Source organism: Wyeomyia smithii, chromosome 1 (genome assembly GCF_029784165.1).
Source record: "Wyeomyia smithii strain HCP4-BCI-WySm-NY-G18 chromosome 1, ASM2978416v1, whole genome shotgun sequence".
Taxonomy (NCBI): Eukaryota; Metazoa; Arthropoda; class Insecta; order Diptera; family Culicidae; genus Wyeomyia; species Wyeomyia smithii.
In genome coordinates, this window is record NC_073694.1 from 182,054,534 (window position 1) to 182,075,029 (window position 20,496).

At 42.3% G+C, this 20,496-nt stretch overlaps 1 protein-coding gene across 2 annotated transcripts in view; it reads left to right on the plus strand.

Moving 5' to 3' along the window:
* LOC129728068 (uncharacterized) overlaps window positions 1-20,195 on the plus strand; it is a 46,792-nt gene extending 26,597 nt beyond the window's left edge. For both annotated transcript variants that reach the window (XM_055686454.1, XM_055686448.1), the window contains 9 exons: window positions 14,948-15,369; window positions 15,684-15,956; window positions 16,071-16,387; window positions 16,450-17,393; window positions 17,455-17,756; window positions 17,818-18,844; window positions 18,910-19,033; window positions 19,103-19,254; window positions 19,322-20,195. In XM_055686454.1, coding sequence (XP_055542429.1) covers window positions 14,948-15,369; window positions 15,684-15,956; window positions 16,071-16,387; window positions 16,450-17,393; window positions 17,455-17,756; window positions 17,818-18,844; window positions 18,910-19,033; window positions 19,103-19,254; window positions 19,322-19,546 — 3,786 coding nt within the window. In that variant the 3' untranslated portion in view covers window positions 19,547-20,195. The remainder of the gene's footprint in view (window positions 1-14,947; window positions 15,370-15,683; window positions 15,957-16,070; window positions 16,388-16,449; window positions 17,394-17,454; window positions 17,757-17,817; window positions 18,845-18,909; window positions 19,034-19,102; window positions 19,255-19,321) is intronic.
* The last annotated feature ends 301 nt before the right edge of the window (window positions 20,196-20,496 follow it).

Here is a 20,496-nt window from a genome sequence, read left to right on the forward strand (position 1 = left end):
TGAAATTCGATTTTAATCTATTAAGGGGGGAAATTTCGTGATATTTTTTTCGGATGTTTAGAGAAAGGTGAAGTGTTCATGTATTTTAACGATTGATTAAGGTACATTTGAAGATGTATTTTGTGTGCCGTGGGTTCAAACGTAGTGAATACTACGCTTTTGGCAGCATTTTTTCTAGAAACCATGTGTTTTCAGTTTTTCTCAGTATCTACTGAACCGATTTGGCTGAATTTTTTTTAAGTATGTAAAAATGGATTATCTAACTTGTACCATAACTTGTAACGTTACTCTTTATATTCATATCCAGGATATGCAAAATATATCTCTAAATATAGTCTAATCAATAGCCAAAATATCCTGACACATCACTCCACTATACTGCCGTTCCAAGCATAGTTGTCCCAGCGTGCATAAGGTTTGTGTAGAACATGGGACTACTATGATTGGAACGGCAGTATAAGCATCCGAAAAAAAATACGAAAATTTTTTTTTTTCCGACCTTCAAGTATAGGGTCCCCCCTTAATTATGCATGATTCATAATTTACCTGTCACGTATCTTCAAAAGCTAACCCCAATAAGCTCAATGAGAAGAGGAAGTTTTAAATTTTCGTGGTAATTTCCAACGCTAATTTTCCAACCCGTTTTTCTCAAAACAATGAAATATGAGTTGTGCCAGTTTTGGTCAAATGCAACTATATGCCAATTTTTTGACAGTTTGTTCGTTATTCGTTTTGTAAAAGTGACTACGAACCAATCACGGGTGCGGTATTTATCTACTATGACGCTAACAGTTTTCAACTGTAAATAACACCCCGTTTCTTGATGGAAAGTCATGAGTACTGTTGTACTGAGATGTGGAAAACTCATGGTTACTACTTCCATTATCGTCCTTAAGGTTTAGTTTTAACAAAGGGACATACCTGAATGACGGCTTAAGAGCTGAATGACCCCTCAGGTTAAAGGCTCTATAATAAAAATCAATCAATCAATCAATCAACCTGAATGACGGTGCTGCTCACACAGACGATCGTTCTACCGGTTTCCACAGTAAGTCATCCTCTTGCAATAGTGATCGGATAGACAATGAAGACTACATTTCTGCATGCTAGCTTTGATACGTGACTACGGAGAGTTATGCTTCCGGTGGGTGTTTCGATCGAACATAATAAAGTTAAAGGCTACAAAATGGCCAGCAAAATAAAATATTTTAGATAGCCAAGAAAAAAAGTGTATTGCGAAGTTTTTATCATTGTCAGCAACGTTTTAGCGATTGGGAAGTAAAAATATCAACTTTTTCAATTATATGATTTTAAGGCGCTTCAAAGTGCTAAGAGTGTCATTTGTCGATATAATACAAAATGATTCTAGTTTTCTTGTTATTTCTTCGTACACACTGCAAGCCAGCAAACATCACGCACATCTACTGTTAGTGGCCAAACGGATGAACGCGCCAGATCCGGACAAAATCATTAGCATGTCCGCACATGTTCAACAATGCTCTGCAGAAAAAACATGTTTTTGCAACCGTCGCCTACTGCGCTGAGATCAGCCGGTGCTCTGCTTGCTGCGGGTCGAACCAGTGCAGTGTTCAGTAAATTATCCTCTGGCTGCAGTGATCAGTTATACAGTGAAGCCTATATTTCTGCATGCTAGTCTTTATACGTGACTACTGAAAGTTATACTTCCGGTGAGCGTGTCTTGCACTCGAGCGAGCAAAACAACAACAACAACAACAAATCGCTTATTAGGTCAAATTGTTTGTATACTAGAGTGTCGGCTGTGCTGGAGAAGGAGGTAGGTAGGGATAGGTTGTTTACTTTGATTTAGATTGACACTGGGAGTTTCACCTGATATTTTGGCTTTGATTTCAACTCTGATTGGTTGAAACAAAGCTATACCGTGACTGCGGGTAACTCCGCGCAGTATATTTCTCCGCGCACTCATCTTAAAAAAAGTGTTTTGCAACAGTGAATTTGACTTAACACAGCTACGTTGTGTGCTATAGGTATAGCATGGCCAGCTATGATAGTACAAAATTTAGCTATGCTCTAGTGAAATTTACGGTTGAAAAAAAGTTTTTTTAAGATGCGTGCGTGGAATTACCCTCAAATACGGTACAATAGTTAGCGTCACATAATCAACATAATCACAATTTTTCGGAATTTGGTGGACGCATAGCTTGTTTTCCAATCAATTGTTGAAAGAATGAAGAAAATCCTTCAAATACTGACTAAGTTTTAAACATTTGAAAGTGGACAACTTTGTGACGCTCTCGATGCCGTAAGACAAAATAACATCGATGCATTTTGATTTCTGTAACAATTGTTTTATGAACTACAAAAAGTTGCGTCTGCGACATGCACTACCGACTTTGGATGGAAAAAAGTTACCCACTAATGGAACACCGCTTAAACGTCGGAGTACAGTAGAAGAGTTGAGTTTTAAATAAAAAATCAACTTCAACGCACAATTCAGGGGTTTATGAATTAAATTTTATTAACATATGGCATGTAAGTAAGCTATAAATTACTAGAGCTATAGTCTACGTCTGCTTGGTAGATGTTTTCGTAAGTGAATGATATGTGTTTCGCAGGTTAACACAAAGATGATGGATAGTTTTCGTAACCATTTATTTTGATATGCAATTAAATCATTCCACTTTTTTTCTTTTACATGACTCTACACGCTTTAAAAAAAACTTAAAGAAAACAAACATCATTAAACCAGCAACGTTTGCTCTGCATGTTGAAAGTTGCATTGCATAATTTAAAATGTGCGTGAAATATGCTATAGTTAGTGAATCAGTTCCGATAGTGCACTTTTTTCTTAGTGATACTGTCTGTTGCAATATGGAGAAAATTGGCGTCGAGTGTACACGAAACCGCAGCAACGACGGGCGCGCCGTGTATCTAAAAATACCGCTCCAGTCGTCCGCCTATAGAGCATTAAATCTATCCACAAAACCCGCGGGGTTGGATATTTCACGCGATACTTCACGCACATTGGATTGCGTACCTACTTCGGTTTAAAGCGTAAAATTTCCGCCCAAGAAATGCCTCCCGTCCGTCAGTCAGTCAGTGTCCGACGCGAGGTTGGCGCCCGTGGTTCGTGCTTGGAATTGTGGTGCCGTTGAACAACGCATGCACGCGGAAACAATCCCACGCTTTGTGTAGGGGGTTGCGTAAAATTTGAACATTGTCCAGTGCAGACAAACCTTCGGTGCTGCCTCTGTCACATACTAATCAAATCTGTATTGTTGTGTGTTAGAAAATTGTACCTTAATGCATGCTCTCAATTCCAAACAAATGCCACTTTTGAATAATAAGAAGTTCCCCTCTGTTCTATGATTTAATCTCTATCGTGCCATAAATGTCACATCCTCGAAAAGGGCTCGCTTCATCTGTACCAATACTGTTAATGCTTAATGATGCTTTATTCTCCCTTTACGGTGAAGTTTCTCTCCGTACTCCTCCAAAACAACGGTGCCAGCCCTTGACAGTCAATACATTCCCAACGAGGCCAAAATAATCATGAGTAAATAACCGAGTAAATAACAACAACAATCAATTAAAACTATTCCCCGAAACGTTGTTGATTATGAGCATCCGTTTCGGTCTTGTGTTCGAATCTAGTATCGTGTAAGTCGAGGTATTTCTAGCCGAAGAATCTCGACCCGTGTCCAAACAACTTCATTCAATTATTGAGTGGATTAGAAAACAAAATCAAATGTGACCAGCCCGAACTTCGATCCTGTTGGTCTACCGCAATAACGCTACCAAAACAGCGGTGCTTTGACTCGATTGAATAATTGCCAATAATAACATGTGCTTATGGTGCGCGTGTAGTCACTGTTCTGGTTGTTCCACTTTTTTGTCTGTTCACGAACCGGGAAATCGGCGGACGCACCCCTTTCATTTACTACCTCGCCGCAACCTTGATGCGCTGCTGAGTCATGCGCGTCCGCCGCCCAGCGTAAAACAGCGATACGCGCATCAGGCCGTGTCAGCTGTGGAAGGTCGTAGCCAAGTAGCACAGATTTATTAATACTGAGCTTCACTAGTTATGAACTCGATGGTTTACAACAAAAAGATAATGTTTTCGGTCACCTTCAATAATTATTTAGGAAAAAATTTACCAAATTTTATATGTCAAATATATTACAACTCGAGCGGATTTCTGGTCGGATGAATTTTGGATTGGGATCCTGATCAAACTACCGCTTGCTCGAATAACTCTTGGAACGGATTGATCCTAAATTGAATGCATCATAAATTCATTGGATTACATAATTGGACCTTGACCAAACTCTTTCTCGATCGAATAGATACCAAAAACCTGCATCATGTGGAATTACATTGGAATGTGTCACCTTGTCTAGTTCTCTGTCTGTCTTGTTTTGCTTTGTATTTTACTTGAAATAACTCCAAGATTCCTAGATACTGAAATATGGGTCAAGGAAAGAGCAACCGAGAAATTTTTTTCAAACTGATTTATTTCATATGAAGGGTTAACTTAAGTCTTCCCAATGCGGTTAGTGAACATTATCATACGGTTCATGAGATTGGAACATGTCCGTAGGACAGAAGCTACATCGTGTTTCCGGATGTAGCTTTTGACCCTGTAGATAAGAGACCATCCATTAATGATGTCACGCTAAATTTGCAAAAAATTACTCCCCCTCTCCCAAGGATTCTGTTGATGGAGTCGCATTTCGACGACATAAAAAGCCGGGGCAGTAACTGCAGCATCATTGCTGATTTCTGAAAGACCATCCATATTCTGTCGCTCTTCTTCAATCAATTCGCAACCCAAATCTTCTCCACATGTTAGTAGGATTGAGAGAGACTAAGAACGAGAATTTCGCGCAGTAGATCCTATTGCGGACACTTCATTTTAGTACATCTACTAAAGCGGCGGCGTGAAAGCAGAAAGAGGAGTCGGTTTCGTGCTAATTGGAAAACAGATGAAGCGTGTCATTAGATGAAGGCCGATCAGTGACCGTATATGCGTGTTGAGAATTAGGGGAAATTCTTCAACTACAGCCTAATAAATGTGTATGCACCGACCAACGAGAACCTCGATGACGAAAAGGAGGAGTTCTATGAGCTCCTGGAAAAGACATACAATGAGTGCCCAGGACACCATATAAAGATTGTCATCGGAGATGCAAATGCACAGGTCGGGCAGGAAGACTTCTTCCGCCCCGTAACTGGTAGGGAAAGCTTCCACTCTACTACGAACGACAATGGCCTGAGGCTTGTTAATTTCGCTGCAGCTAGGGGGATGGCTATCTGTAGCACTTATTTTGCACGCCGAAACATACGTTGGCACACCTGGATGCACCTGAATGGAGAGCTTTGCTCTCAAATTGACCACGTTCTGATTGATGGATGGCACTTTTCAGATGTTACAGAGGTGACGTCGTTCAGAAGACCGAACGTTGACTCGGATTACTATCTCGTAGTAGCCAAAATCCGCGCCCGGCTGTCCAACGTGTTGAAATCCAAGGCAACGAGGAAAATGCAGTTTACAATCCAGCGGCTATCAACTGAAGGAGTGGCTGCAGAGAACTCGCAGAAGGTTGATGAACGGATTGAGGAAAGAGGTGAAGGGAACCTGAATAAACAGTGGAGACACATCCACAGTTCGATCAGCACTATAGCGCGAGAAGTGTTGGGTACAACTGCGGCAGCTGCGTAAAATGAGTGGTTTGACGCTGAGTGCCAGCGAGTGACGGAGGAGAAAAACCGCGCCAGGGGTCACATGTTGGCCACGGCTGTGACTCGTCAGAGCGTGGGTAGATATCGAGATGCTAGAGCCGCTGAAAAGAGACTCCATCGCCGGAAGAAACGACAGCATTGGGAGCGTATTCTTGCGGAGGCGGAAGATTGCTTCTCCAGGCACGATGCGAGGAGCTTCTACAAGAAGGTCAACGGAATCAGGAATCGAAACGTGTCAGCCCATGTCATGTGCAACGATAGGGAGGGGAACCTGATAACCGATAAAACAGAGGTGGCCAAGCGTTAAAAGGAACACTTCAGTGTGCTGTTGAACGGTGAGGGAAACAGTGGAGTCGAAAGGAGCAGGATGACTATTGAGAATGATGGTCAAGCTGTGGATCCACCATCCATGGACGAGGTGAAGAAAGCAGTGAAAGAGCTGAGAAACTGCAAGGCAGCCGGGAAGAACGGCATTCCCGCCGAACTCTTCAAAGTCGATAGCGAACAGCTGTATCGTGCCATCCATCGGATCATGCTGAGAATGTGGTCTGATGAAGAATTGCCCTCGGACTGGTTGGAGGGTCTCATATGCCCGAAAAAGGTCATCGCCTGGACTGTAGCAATTATCGGGGCATAACTCTTCTCAATATCGTGTACAAAATTCTCTCCCGCATCCTGTTCCACAAACTGAGGCCGTTGCAGGAGACCTTTGTTGGCGAGTACCAATGCGGTTTTCGAGGGGGACGCTCCACGACGGACCTAATGTTTACCTTGCGACAAATCCTCGATAAATTTCGAGAATTCAACTTGCAGATGCGCCATCTGTTCATAGACTTCAGGGCAGCGTACGATTCAGTTAGGAGAAATGAGTTATGGCAGATTATGCTCGAACATGGCTTCCCAACAAAGCTGATTAGGCTGATACGTGCCACCCTTGAAAGTTCTACATCAAGCGTCAGGATAGCCGGTGAGATATCGGAATCATTCGTGGCGTTACATGGTTTGAAGCAGGGTTACGGGCTGTTGAACTTATTGTTCAACATCGCATTGGAAGGTGCTATACGGAGGGCTGGTGTGCAGAGAAGCGGCACCATCATTACGAAGTCCCACATGCTTCTGCGGATGATATCGACATTATTGGTATTAATCGTAGAGCAGTGGAAGAGGCCTTCGGACCTCTCAGAAGGGAAGCTGCGAGATTAGGGCTTGTCATAAACTCTGCCAAAACGAATGGTGGCTGGCAGAGTGCGTGGTAGTCCATCGGAGGTTGGTGCTGCGGTGGTGCTAGATGGGGAAACATTTGAAGTAGTCGACGAATTTATTTACCTGGGAACATTAGTGACATGTGACAACGAGGTTAGCCTTGAGATAAAAAGGCGGATAGCAGCCGCAAACAGGCCCTTTTACGGATTACGTAACCAGCTCAGGTCCCGCAGTCTGCAAATCCGTACTAAACTTGCACTCTATAAAACACTGATTCTTCCGGTGGCTCTCTACGGCCATGCATCATAGACGCTGAAAGATTGGAGGATAGCAGCCCAAGACCGAGGGACATGGCGACGTATTCTGGATTCGGCACTGGATCGATAACCGGTCTGTCGCCTTAAAAGTAAAGTAAGTAAAGAAATAAATCAAATTGCGCTGTCATTCATAAACGAACATGCACGGTAAAACAGAAGTAACGAACATTATGCATTTTAAACGAAAAGAAAATTGAACTATGAATGAATGATGCAAGTATCATAAATAGTTCTGAGTTGAACTCTGTGGTATAGGCATAAGTTGAAATGTGATGTCACACTCAAGCTAACCCACCCTCCCCCATATGTCACAAAATGTCACAATAATCAAAACCCCCTCTCCCCCTGAATGCATAACATTATTAATGGATGGTCCCTAAGTTGTTTTGTTTTATCGGCCTTACAAAAATTCCTTGCACACCATGGACCTCACTCAACCGAATAAAATCTATAGAACGACGCTATGACAAATTCGTTGGGTTTCGGGTTTTTAGTCGGGTTTGCAAACACTCTGGCACACTTCCTGGTAATTAATGGCGGTTTGAACCAGGCGCATTTCCATGCATTTGAGATTTCGATAGAGGAAAGTTGCTTTATCATCCAGAATAAAATAATTTCATCGTACTTTCGAATCTTCCAGCGACATGGGGATCTCGCGGTTTAGATTTGGTTTTGTAGATGTATGACTTCGAACAACGGAACTTTTTGGCTGTTTCCCACTAACTTACCGAATCCTTGTTGTTGCACATGTTGTGTAGGAAGCGGAGCGTTTTCTTATGCCTTGTCATCGTTGGACGGGTGCTACCTCTCTTCCTGATTACTGCCACGCAGACATGTCAGAACTATTTCGTACAAATCCGCAGATTCTACGGATTTTTTTTGGTAAAATTTCGAATAAAAAGTGAGTTTGTGTAATTAAGGGGTAATATCCACCAAATAAAAAAAAAGGTTTTTTTCATGATTTTTTTTAAAGGAAATTAGAGATGTAAGGTTTATATATAATTAATATATCGATGTATTAAGCAACTCTTGAGGAATAGAAAAAAATTCCATTGCCACTTTTTTGCAAAATGGCGCTCATTTCAAGATGGCTTGACAAAGTATTTTTTTTAATTCTTTTAGCACCAATATTTAGTGGTTAATTTGTGGTTTCGAAATCCAATTTGTGGTAATTTGTGGTTGAGTAATTTCTGAGAAATTTTCAGAAAACCGAGTCAAGCCATCTCTGAAAATGATTTTGCTTCAAATGAATCGGACAACGATGATATATACATCAATCGAAAGCTCTTAATTTGTGGTTCACGAAAATGTAGTTTTTGTAGGCATACTTCATAATAAAATAATTGAAAAACTATTATTTTAATTTTTGAACATTGTTTACCTCTTGTTGTCAACACCGACCGTACGCGGCGTTGGATGAGCATAGTACTAGCACCTGCCGATGTTAGTGCTAGTGGGTAATCTAGAACATATCGACAGTCGTTCATATACACTAAGGTCGTTTTTTACGCGGGGGATGCGTTCCAAATTTGTATGCGCCCGCGTAAAAAACCACTTTTTTGAGTTGCAAATACAACAAAGAAAACCGTCCTAAAACGTTAAAACCTCGTTTGAATATGATAGTGGCCAATCTAGAGACCAAAATTCAATATTTTAAATTTTGAGTATTAACACCAAAAATTGTGATTTTTTTAAAAATTGATATATGATCACTCGTGGCCTAAAACGGAAAGCGTGATTGAAGTGAGGTCGATATCTTGTACCGTTTTTGAGTAATGGAGGAAAGCAACCCGCGTAAAAAACCGCGTAAAAAGCGACCTTACTGTATACGACATACAGTTGTCGCTGCCGTTGAAAGCTTTTTTGTTTTATTATTCAGGGGGTAGTTTTTTTTTTTATTCTCGCTTATTTTCCGTCGGTCTAGTTCCGCCACTGTTGTGGCCAATCACCGACGCCCAGGGAGGCGACTCCACACCCAGGACCCTAACTCACGACCCGTTTATTAACGGACCGGCGCCAACGGCTTTACATCCTCATGCGATGGAAGGCGTGATCCCAGAGATTTTTCGCCTCAGAAAATCTCCCGGTGTCGGCTAGGATTGAATCTAGACCAGTTGGGTTGGTTGTGAGTGGATCACGCCACCTCACAACTATCGACACCTATGTCGGCGGTGGGATTCGAACCCAGGCGTCGAGCGTGGTTGGCGGAGACGTTACCGACCACACTAGGCCCCCGCTCATTCAGGGGGTAGTTGTAGTAGCATATTCCTGAGACGAAAAAATATCGAATTTTAATTCTAGTCAGGACTCACACCTTTGGGCATTTACCATGCGTTTCAACCGTTCCCTAAAGTTCTAAGGCCCATTCCCGACCTTCAGGCATCATTCCGGTTTCTAAAATACCCAACAGTCGAATACAGTTGCGTAGTTGGTTACCAAAATTTTATTATATTTATCGAAACAAAAAATTGTTCTTTATTATTATCAGGCTGTAATTTATTCCAAAAGTTAAAACGTATGTGCTAATAGATTTTAACAATAGATTTTTTATGAGAAAGACCAGATCACACCCCTAGGTGTATTAATTTAGGTTTTTTTTTTTCAAACAATCGGTAAACGGCGAAACTACATTCCCGGAAATGATTCGACCGAAGATCGAGAAAATTACGCTCGCATGTCTACGTAAAACTTCACTTATTTTGAAAAAATTTACGTAAAACCACGGAGGCTTGTCAACTACAAAAATCAACATTTGCATTTCGCAGCAAATCTGCACATATAATATCCCTGCTGTTTACATACTGTTTCACCTAGAAATACTCAGAGGAAGAGATTCGCGGTGAAAAAAATCGCCAATTCGGCAACTGGGTTCCATATGTCAGAGGTGCCAGATCTCTTCTCAAAGCGCAATGTTGACTAACATTTGACTTGTATAATCGGTGGCGATGGTGAAAGTCCTTAAGAATAGTGAAGTGCTTCGCAAAAACTGTTAAGGTGATATATTTTATGCTTATGTTTAATTTTATACACCTTCACTTATTTTGTTACCTATACACAAGGTTTGTTGAACTCCGGGTAAAAATCACTCACAGCATTCTTAATTCATTCATTGGCAATAGAACAAAAAATCGTATAGAAATAAACACGTTCTTATTTTACCTGATTGTAATACCTCTCAATGTGGTGTTACCTTTCTTGTTCGTTTGGCTCCAATTTTGACGGTTCGTTTGGCTCACCGCATATCTCTCGCTCTGAGTATCTCTAGTTTCACCATACTCATCACTTCACGAAAACTTCCTGAGAAAAAATCATCTGTTTTACGTTAGGGACCATACTTAAATGACGTAGCATTTATGGGGGAGGGGGGATATCATCATTTTGTGACAAGCTAAGACAAGGGGGGAGGGGGGGTTCTAGTAAAATTGACGTAGCATTTTTTTTAAAGACTGATTTTTTTGGCAGGAAAAATGTATACTAAAAATACACTAAAACATTGCACAAAGTATTGCAGCGAGATCTGTCGAAATGTTTTTATCTGTGGCATTCTGAGATCTTCTAAAAGTTCTGCTACATAAACAATCACTTGGATTTCCAAACACACAATCTGTTTTGAATACAAAAATCGTTGCTTTTTTGTGGCTTTTAACAGTGAAAATTACAAGATACTCGTTTCATTTCCGGAATATTTTTTGTGTTTTCTGTAGACATGGATCACACTAAGCTATTTAAACACCTTTACTCCTTGTACCAAAACACAGGCCCTTCGAAGCAAAAGATGCAGTCACGAGTCTATAAGTTGTAAATAAATTGAATTAGACACGGTTTTTTTTTTCAAGTATTTTTTGTATGCATGTTACTACAGTCAGGTTTTTATTACGCGAGAGATATTACCTCATGAAAAATCCGCGTAAAAACAAGGCACTAATTCGAAAATCCGCTTAAAAAACTCGCGTAAAAAACCACGATAGTTCAAAAATCCGCGTTAAGTGAACCAGCAAGAAGGGCTGAAAAAAAAAACTGAAAAAAAGCTGAAAAAAAAACCCAAGACGCTCTAGAACCAGTATTTAAAATTGTCCTTTTTGACGGTCATTCCGGATCTTTCGGAGGGCGTTGGGTATTTTTTGGACTAAGTACTAGATAAACACTAAAACGTTTCTGGTTCCAAACCCACGTTAATTCGAAAATTCGCGAAAAAGTTTTTGAATTAGCGTGGTTTCGCGTAAAAAAACCGCGTAAATAAAAAAATTCGCGTAAAAAACCGCGTTAATTCGAAAATCCGCGTAAAAAACCTCGCAAAAAAGTCCGCGTAAAACAACTTGTATTTTCGTACGTTTTTTTTTCAGAAGCGAAGAGGGGGGGGGGGTAATCGAATGCTACGTTTTTTTCCGGGGGTGGGGTTTAGGTTTTGTGACCAAATGCTACAAGGGGGGAGGGGGGTCTTAAAAATCATGGAAAAAATGCTACGTCATTTAAGTAGGTTCCCTTACTCGAACAATACGCACTACACGAAAATAACGAATTGGGAAACGTTACGTGCAGATGGCGCAGGTAGATGATAGAATTCAAACAAAGATTTACCGGTTTTCGGTATGCTCTAGATCTCTTGAGCGTACGGTCGGTGTTGACAACAAGAGGTGAACAATGTTCAAAAATTTTAATAATAGTTTTTCAATTATTTCATTATGAAGTATGCCTACAAAAACTACATTTTCGTGAACCACAAATTAAGAGCTTTCGATTGATGTATATATCATCGTTGTCCGATTGACTCAGTTTTTTGAAAATTTCTCAGGAATTACTCAACCACAAATTACCACAAATTGGATTTCGAAACCACAAATTAACCACTAAATATTGGTGCTAGAAGAATTTAAAAAAAAAATACTTTGTCAAGCCATCTTGAAATGAGCCAAAATGGCGGCTGTGCAGCGATTGCCGTGAACCGCTATTTTTGAAAGTTCTTCCGCGGCGAGCAGTAGAAGTCGTGCCCAACTCCACCTATCACCAAAACAATATTTTTTTCATTATCTACATTAGTATCGCTAGTGAAGAACACGATTATATTTTTAATTTTTTTTTGCAAAATGGCCACGGTTTAGAAAAAAAGTGCTTTTCGACAAAAAAAATCGACTTTAATTGTTTATAACATTTGTTGTTGTTAATCAATCACTAAAATCGTGTGTACTTTACTAGATAATCTAATGAAGAAGCTACAGGTAAAATTTCAAGTCAATCGGATGTAAACTTTTTCAGTTCTACTGCTCACCGATTTTAAAAACATGGTTTTGAGAAAAACGCGTTTGAAGTTTTGAAATGCTGTAAATCTCAATAAAGACTCCAATAGTTTTTTTACCTCCAGTCAGCTATCCCTGCGCCGTAAAGTTGTTCTTCCTGGGCTTTATTTCCTCTTCTTCCTTTTTTTATCTGATGTAAAGCTGCGCCTACCCTCTTTCGCGATATCGGTGCTCACTTCCTTCGTGGGAGAAGTAAAATACAAAGTGCCCTGCCAGTCGTTGCCATCCGGGGTGAGATAAGGCTTGTCGTCCATTACCACCGTCACGTCGCGATTCGCCGGGAAAATCGACTTGACCATCTTATCTAGCCGCTGTGTCATTACTTGCAGCTCCGAGACCAGTGGACGGAGCTGCCAGTTCCTGACATGTGTGTCCATGTTCGCCAGTTACTGTTTTCACTGTTTTGCCGTATGCACCAACCTCCCGGTCAAGCGTACGCAGCGATGTAGCCACTTTTCCCTCAGTATTCCTCTTCAGCATCCTTTGAAGCTTCTTGTCGCTCAGATTCGTTGGCCGTCCAGAACCGACCTTTCTTTTAATGCCCTGATTGTTGTCCAATATATGTTGTAAATGCCGGAACGGGCGTATCCGGCGTCCACAAAGTGCCGCAAAATGTCCGTTTTTGACGCGGCGGGGTACCGTTCTTTGAAGGCGCACACTTCTGAACGGAGTAGCTTCACTTTTTTCGCCATCATGGATAGAGTTCGACTGGTAGAGCTGTCATATTTTATCTAGACCTGTGCGCTGACCATATCATCGGCGGCGGCGGCGTAGAAAACATTTTACCTCGGCGGCGATCGGCGCGCCGGCGTGACGCCGTTGGAATTTTCGGCGGCGGCGTGTACCGGCGTGACACTAATTACTACTTCTAAAATATTGCGTATAATGTGTACACTCTCATGGCGTGGCGGCGCACAGCGCTAATTTTATCTGCTGACTCATGGGATGGGACTATGATTGATGCTGCATGGATAGTCCGCCAGTGCGTGTGAAGGTGAACCCATGAAAAACTGGCAATTTGTGTACATTTTTTAACCGCAAATGTTCTCAACGACGAAAAATGAGGATCGGATCGGACTTCGGACCAAACCGGACCGGACTTTTACCGGACCCTACCCGGTCCGATTTCGAACATTACTCGGGATAAATGGGTCAAAATTATTATTAGATGGTGTTAGGATATTCAAGGTGTGATACAGAAACCTGCGGTCGTCATTTTGAATTTCAGAATGACGTCTGAAGTTGATTGATGACTTCTGAGTATTATTCCGGTTGCAGAAATACCCCTAATTGGGGGTGTAATTATATACTTTAGGTTGATCCTCAGAGGTTTGAAAATTCAGTCTGGTCATAGGTTTGAAAATTCAGTCTGGAGTCAATTGGTCTTGGTTTTTTGGACCTTTGAGCATCATCCCAAAATTCCCATGAATGATATTTGGACATTTAAAGCTGTATCCCGAAAACCGGGAGTAGTCATCTTGTGTTTCAACGGCGTATTTGGAATTGATTTCGGGCCTCTGGAGTTCTCCCAGTAATTCGTGGATTCGCAGGTAGATACAAAGGCCTTTAGGAACTCATATAAACTGAAGAACTAGGGTCGGTGTAAGCCACCCATGCCACCCAATGGTGTATCTGAAACCTCTTTTTGTTTCCGTTTTCAAATTGTTATTTCAAAAATCGTTTCTTATATGACCACATTTTTTAAAATTTACACAATCCTTCTAAACAAACCCTAAACCCAAGGAACCCTGAGACCCTTGCAGCAATGCAAACACAACTGATTGGACTACATAAAACCTGTTCGTCTTGTCTTTTAGTCGAAGCACGTTGTATATTAGCATTTTGCTAAAGAATCTGTTCCAGTTGCATTGGCAAAACGCGCCAAAAGTATTACCGTTATTCCATACCGAAGGTTATGGAGGACAAAGGATAATGATATGAAAAATGTCAATAAGAGTTTAAGTTTGATCAGCATTTTTTTAAAGAGTTGCATGTTCAATAAGTGCTTTATAATATAGCGCTTATTCTTACTGACTATAAAATGTTAGGAAAACGTCGAAATTGTGAAATAAAATAGTAATAGGAAAATCAAATGAACTCGAAAGTTTTTCTTTGTTTCGAAAAGGAGAAAAACAAGCCTCATTTTGTCACTGATATAATCTGCGAAATTTTGCAGACGGTACTACTGTTTGTTTATGTCAGTTTGGATGGTATTGTTTTACATTAGCAGTTCGAAACCAGCAGCGTAAATTGTCCATGCGGTGTAACGTTTATTTTCACCCATATCGCTGCCAATTGCGGATGCAACAGATGTTAAAGGCAGCAGACCGCGCATGTCATACTAGTTTCACATCTTTTTTTTTTGTTGTTTTAAATATTACTTTCTCGTCTCACACATAATTTTTATTACAGGGTGTCAATATCAAGCGTTCGGATGCATCCCAATGGTGGGAGCTGTTCGACACCAACACCTGCCGGTTCTACTACTACAACGTGGCCTCTCAAAAGACGGTTTGGCATCGGCCGCAGAACTGTGATATCATCCCGCTCGCGAAACTGCAGACGCTGAAGCAGAATACCGATCCAGGCGATCGGAAGGATAGCCATGGCGGTACGCTACAGCATCACGTATCCAAGCACCATTCCGCCAGTGCTGGTGGGGGATCAGGCACCGTCGGTAAGACCTGCGGCCATCGGACAGCTACCGGTGTGATGGATTATCGTGACCGAGATCACCATCGAAGTTCCAGCTCTGGGCATCGGTCAGGTCATGATAAACGCAGCAATAGTGACCTGCTGGCAAGTCCACAGGGCCGCCATAGTTTGCAGCATAGGTAAGCATAACAAACGCTTAATCACGTTGAGCTTAGTAGATTAGTTTGTAGTGTCACTAGTTTTAGTTTCCAGACTCTGCTTCCAAAGCAGGGTCGTCGTTATGCAAGCGAGTGAGATTTTTATGTTCCCGTTTTTCTTCTGTTTCTCCTTTTCTTTCGTATGTATGCTACGCACAAAATCAACTACCAACTCTTCTGTTATCTCCATCCTTCTTCTCGACGTCGTGTGAATTGTTTGTGTCTAAATATCGTACGCAATTGAACTGAACCCGGTCAATTGACGCTCGTAAAACCCAAAAAAAAAAAACATTCAGACTACCACCCAAAACCACCGTAACTGATGCAGGGTTTCCGATGGGCGGTCGCACCGGCACTGGCGAATCTCATAAATTTTGCAGGCACGGCCATCCAAGCTCAGGTACTTCGTCCCGCAGCAGTCAAAAGTACCTTGACTCGGGTAAGTCCAGCGACAGCAGTCTTTCGAGCGCGCACGGTTATCACCGACGTATGCAGGATGGTGGTAGCCTGCGGATGGGCACCGGAACCGCAGGGAAAAAGCACGCTGGTGCTTCAGTCGGGGATAATTGGTAAGATATACGTGTCCCTGTTGCTCGCCCGGTGGTTGGTGGTAGAATATGCTCAATCGGTGGTTTCTAATATTTTCTGCTCTTGTTTTTTGTTTTCCCCCATGCCATCGCTAGCTACCGGATGCTGCAGGAGAGTTCCAGTTCGCACAACATTCCGCACTCGGTTCCATCGTCATCGGTCGAAAAGCTGGGCATGTCGGCGCTGCATCATTCTCCACTACCGCCGCCCCATCAGATGCTGTCGTACTCGATGTCCAACTCTTCGGATCTAGCTGGTGGTGGAAATCTGTCTTCGCCATCACATTCGATGAGTACGCCACAGTTCAAGAAAAAATTCGTACATGATGGTATGGGTTCTAAATCGAACAGCACAGGATTGAAGGACGGTAGCGGGTTGGTATCGAAGCATGAAAGTTTCGATTATTCTGGAAGTGAGTTTCGAATTTGTGAAGTTTCTTTAAACACGACTAATATTTTTTTTTTCATTTCGTAGATCCTTCCTCGTCGATCTCGCTGACTCGATCAGGCAGCTTTCTTTCGTCCGCTGGCATCACGTCGGCAGGACCGATGTCTGGGACGCCAGTTTCCCCTCGACCATATCAGCAATCGAGTCAGCAGCCATCACAGCACGGTTCCTCCCATCGGAAGGGCAGTTTTGATGGAAATAACGGTGGTGCGAGCGACGATTCCATGCACGAAAAATACTTTAAATCAGTAGAAAATACTCCAGTCACTCGAAGGCGCCATACTACTGCATCTTCGGCGAAATCGCCGTCCATTCAGCAGCAACAAAAACATTCGAGTGATTCCAGCCCACAGAGTCCCATCAGTCCGCAGCAAGCGCAGCAACAGTTACAGCAGAAAATAGCGAGGCCTTCGGCATTGGCTGTCGAACTCTCACCGGGGACAGCAACCGGCGGTTACAACAAATCTAGTCACAGAAGCAACGATTCCGAGCTGTTCAATCTGGACATTACCAGCAAGCCGGAGAAGTACTTGGATAAGATGAAGATCGATAAAGGCAAGGTTTCGCCGAGCTCGATTTCCATGGGTGGCGGGAGTGCAGCCCAAAGCGTTGGCCTGCAGAAGGCATCTTCGTCCAGCGCAAAGTTATCCTCTAGTCAAACCGAAATGGCGGCTGCTGTCGTATCGCAGAAAACTTCCTCCGGTAAGGACCAATTCTCGTTGAATCTCAACAAACCAAACTTGGAACGGCACAACAAGGAGATGCAACAGAAGCAACAAACTCTGGAAAAGAATCCCGGCACCGGTTCAACACACACGGTTGCATCGAACAACTCATCGTCGCACAACAAGCAGCAGCAGCAACTGCACGATAGAAAAAAGACTAAAAATTATACTGCCAATCAGGGAACTGGTTTTGATTTCGATTACGATAACGGCAATACATCACCACTTTATTGCAACTGGGATAAGGTTTATTCGAGATTGATCCGCGTTAGCAAACATTATAATTTTATTGGGTTTTCAATTTTAGGAAAAACTCGAGCACTTGCTTCCCCTGCAGCATTACATTCTGGAACAGGCAAAACTGTCCGGTTGCTACGGGTTCGGCGAGTTTCTCGATTCGGACTCGTTACACTCGGACAGTCAGTCGGAGCACTCGTTCTCCGGCCACGAGCCGGACAACGAAGATTCGGACCACTCAGACGGGCGTGGCGATTATCTAGCGCACTATCCGTACGAGGAATATGGTGCCTTCCGGAAGGATGATGGTGGAGGAGTTTCGTACTATAACTTCGATTTCAATTTTGGCGATCGGGAGGAGAAGGAGGATATGTGAGTATTGTTATCAAGCAGTCAATCGAGTGTTACCTTAATCATGTGCTTTCAATTGCAGTTCGGAAGAGGTAACGGCAAAACTGGAAAGCATTCAGGATCAAATCTACAGCCCTGTTAAGAACCATCCCCCTCTGCACAAATACTCACCGTTCCACGCGGCGAAGCAAAGCCTGGAGAGCTCCGGCTTTGGGTCGGATTCGGTTGATCGGGGCAACTTGACGGACAGTAGCCCGGCTGGTTCTCAGGCTCCTCTTGCACAACAAAAAAGTATAAATAAGGCGAGTCTGCTGCAACGCTTTCAAGAGAATCTACTATCGCACGGTTCGACGGCTGGCAATGGGAAGATCGCTGAAATGGCTTTACTGAAGGAGTGCGATATAGAAAAGTTCGCCCAAGATAATTTGAATCTCCACTCGAAGGGTATCTTTAGGAAGAAGTCATCGATTCAGGATATGTTAAGCTGGACGCCGAACGCCATCAGTCGCCCAATGCTCTCGCTGGCGAGAGACAAGGCGGGCAAGAAGATGGCCACCGAATTGTTCAAGCTAGTTCAGATTTACATGGGTGATCGAAAGGCGCGGGTTGGAATGAGTTTAAACTCGGTAGCGATCGATATCATCACGATGGCAATGGGTCAAGCGCAGCTACGAGATGAGTTGTACATACAAATGTGCCGGCAAACCACGGAGAATCCAACGCGCGATTCGTTGATTCGAGGCTGGGAACTAATGGCAATCTGCTTGTCCTTCGTTCCACCGTCGCCAACATTCCAACCGGCCCTGCTAGGCTATATCAATCGACATCGGGATCCCTCTTTTGCGACCAGTTTTCCCGAGGTGGGAAAATGGCCCATTCATGTACAGATTTCACATTACGCAACCATCGCTTGTCGACGGTTGGATCGGATTGGTAGCTCTGGTCGGAAACAGGCCAAAAAGCCAACCGAGGAAGACATCAACCAGGCCCGGGAACAAATATTCCGCGATAGCATGTTCGGTAACACACTTGGCGAGGTGATGCTACTGCAGAAGGACAAATTTCCGGACCGGCAGATTCCGTGGATTCAAACAACACTTTCGGAACAGGTTATACTGCAACCAATTTTTTGTTTTTGTTGTTCAAAATTTGATAAGTTTTTCTGTGTTTTTAGGTATTACTGCTGAATGGAAAACAAACCGAGGGTATTTTCCGGGTGCCAGCCGATGTCGATGAGGTTAATTTACTCAAATGTCGTTTGGATAGGTGGGAATTTCCGGAAAATAAAGGAACCATGGGTGAGTTTAAGTACTTTTTTGCTATTGTTGGACGTAATTTATGACGAACATTCCTTCTGAACCGTGTAGATGCTCACGCTCCTGCGAGTTTGCTTAAACTGTGGTATCGCGAGTTGTACGATCCGTTAATACCGGATGAACTGTACGATGAGTGTGTAGCCACAGAAGATCCCGTTGAGGCAACTGCAATAGTGGAAAAGCTGCCTAAGATAAATCGACTGGTAAGATCGCAACTGTTTTTTCGTATTTGTGAAGTTTATCGAACAATCCCTTTCATTCTAAATGTAGGTTCTCAAGTATCTCATACACTTCCTGCAGCAATTTGCTCTGCCAGACGTTGTAGCTAACACAAAAATGGACTCGTCCAACTTGGCAATGGTTTTCGCGCCAAATCTGCTCCGCTGTCAGTCGCAGGATCCAAAGGTAATTCTCGAAAACGCTCGCAAGGAAATGGCCTTCATGCGCACGCTGATACAACACTTAGACACCTCGGGTGTGGCGTATCTTGTTTGATCTGCCCTGCTCTTCGCTGTCTGAATGTTAAATCGTCGACTCATAAAAAGAAACTCTTACGCTGGAGCGGCGCTACTTTTTAGCTTGTTAAAATCTACACAGGAAAACGTTTTGTTTTGTCGACTCATGTTCAAGCTGTATATACTGTATTTTTATTAGAATTATCATATTTTTAATGATTTTTTTTTCTAACTGAGATGAATTATCTTTTCGATTTTATTCCTATCAGTCGAAAAGATTAAAACAGATCTCATAGCAAACGAAGCTGTTTTCTTTTTTTGTATAGTAGATCTCAGCTTCAGTTCCCCGGAAACCGTTTTCCAGTCCAGACTACTTAGAATGAAAGCGAAACTAAATAGGTGAACCGTACGTTCGAACATTCACGAATAAGGCGGTTAGTGCCGGAAATGATTTCACAATCCCGCAGTTTTAGTTACCTACCCCGAATGCAATAACATATTTTACATTTAAGAAAAGGGCCATCAAGTCTAGCGAATCAAATCGCAAATAACATTTCGCGCACTCAAATTAGTAAATAACCGTACAATGATAGAAACAGGATAGGAAATACTACTCATTCCAGCAATTAATCGCCTGAAATGCAAATATACATATTAATACAACTCAAAACATTGATCCCACTTCCAAACCCATGATTTTTTCAATCAACTACTTTCGGACACAAAATTCGATCGATTGCTGCTGACCGAATAATGGAAAACGAATAAATAAATCAACTTTGAAGGTACATATTTGCATAAATAAGGATTGAGTCGTTGTTCGAGCTAGCCATGGTTTTCAAACCGTAATGTATTTCAACTGACACACCAACTCTAGATTTCATTGCGTTGTAGATTCGGTTTTTTCCCATTCCCGCTTTTATTTACTGTTTTTATGTTTTAGTGCTGTAGAAAACTAGTTATTATTTTTTAAAAAGTGTAAAATTGTGT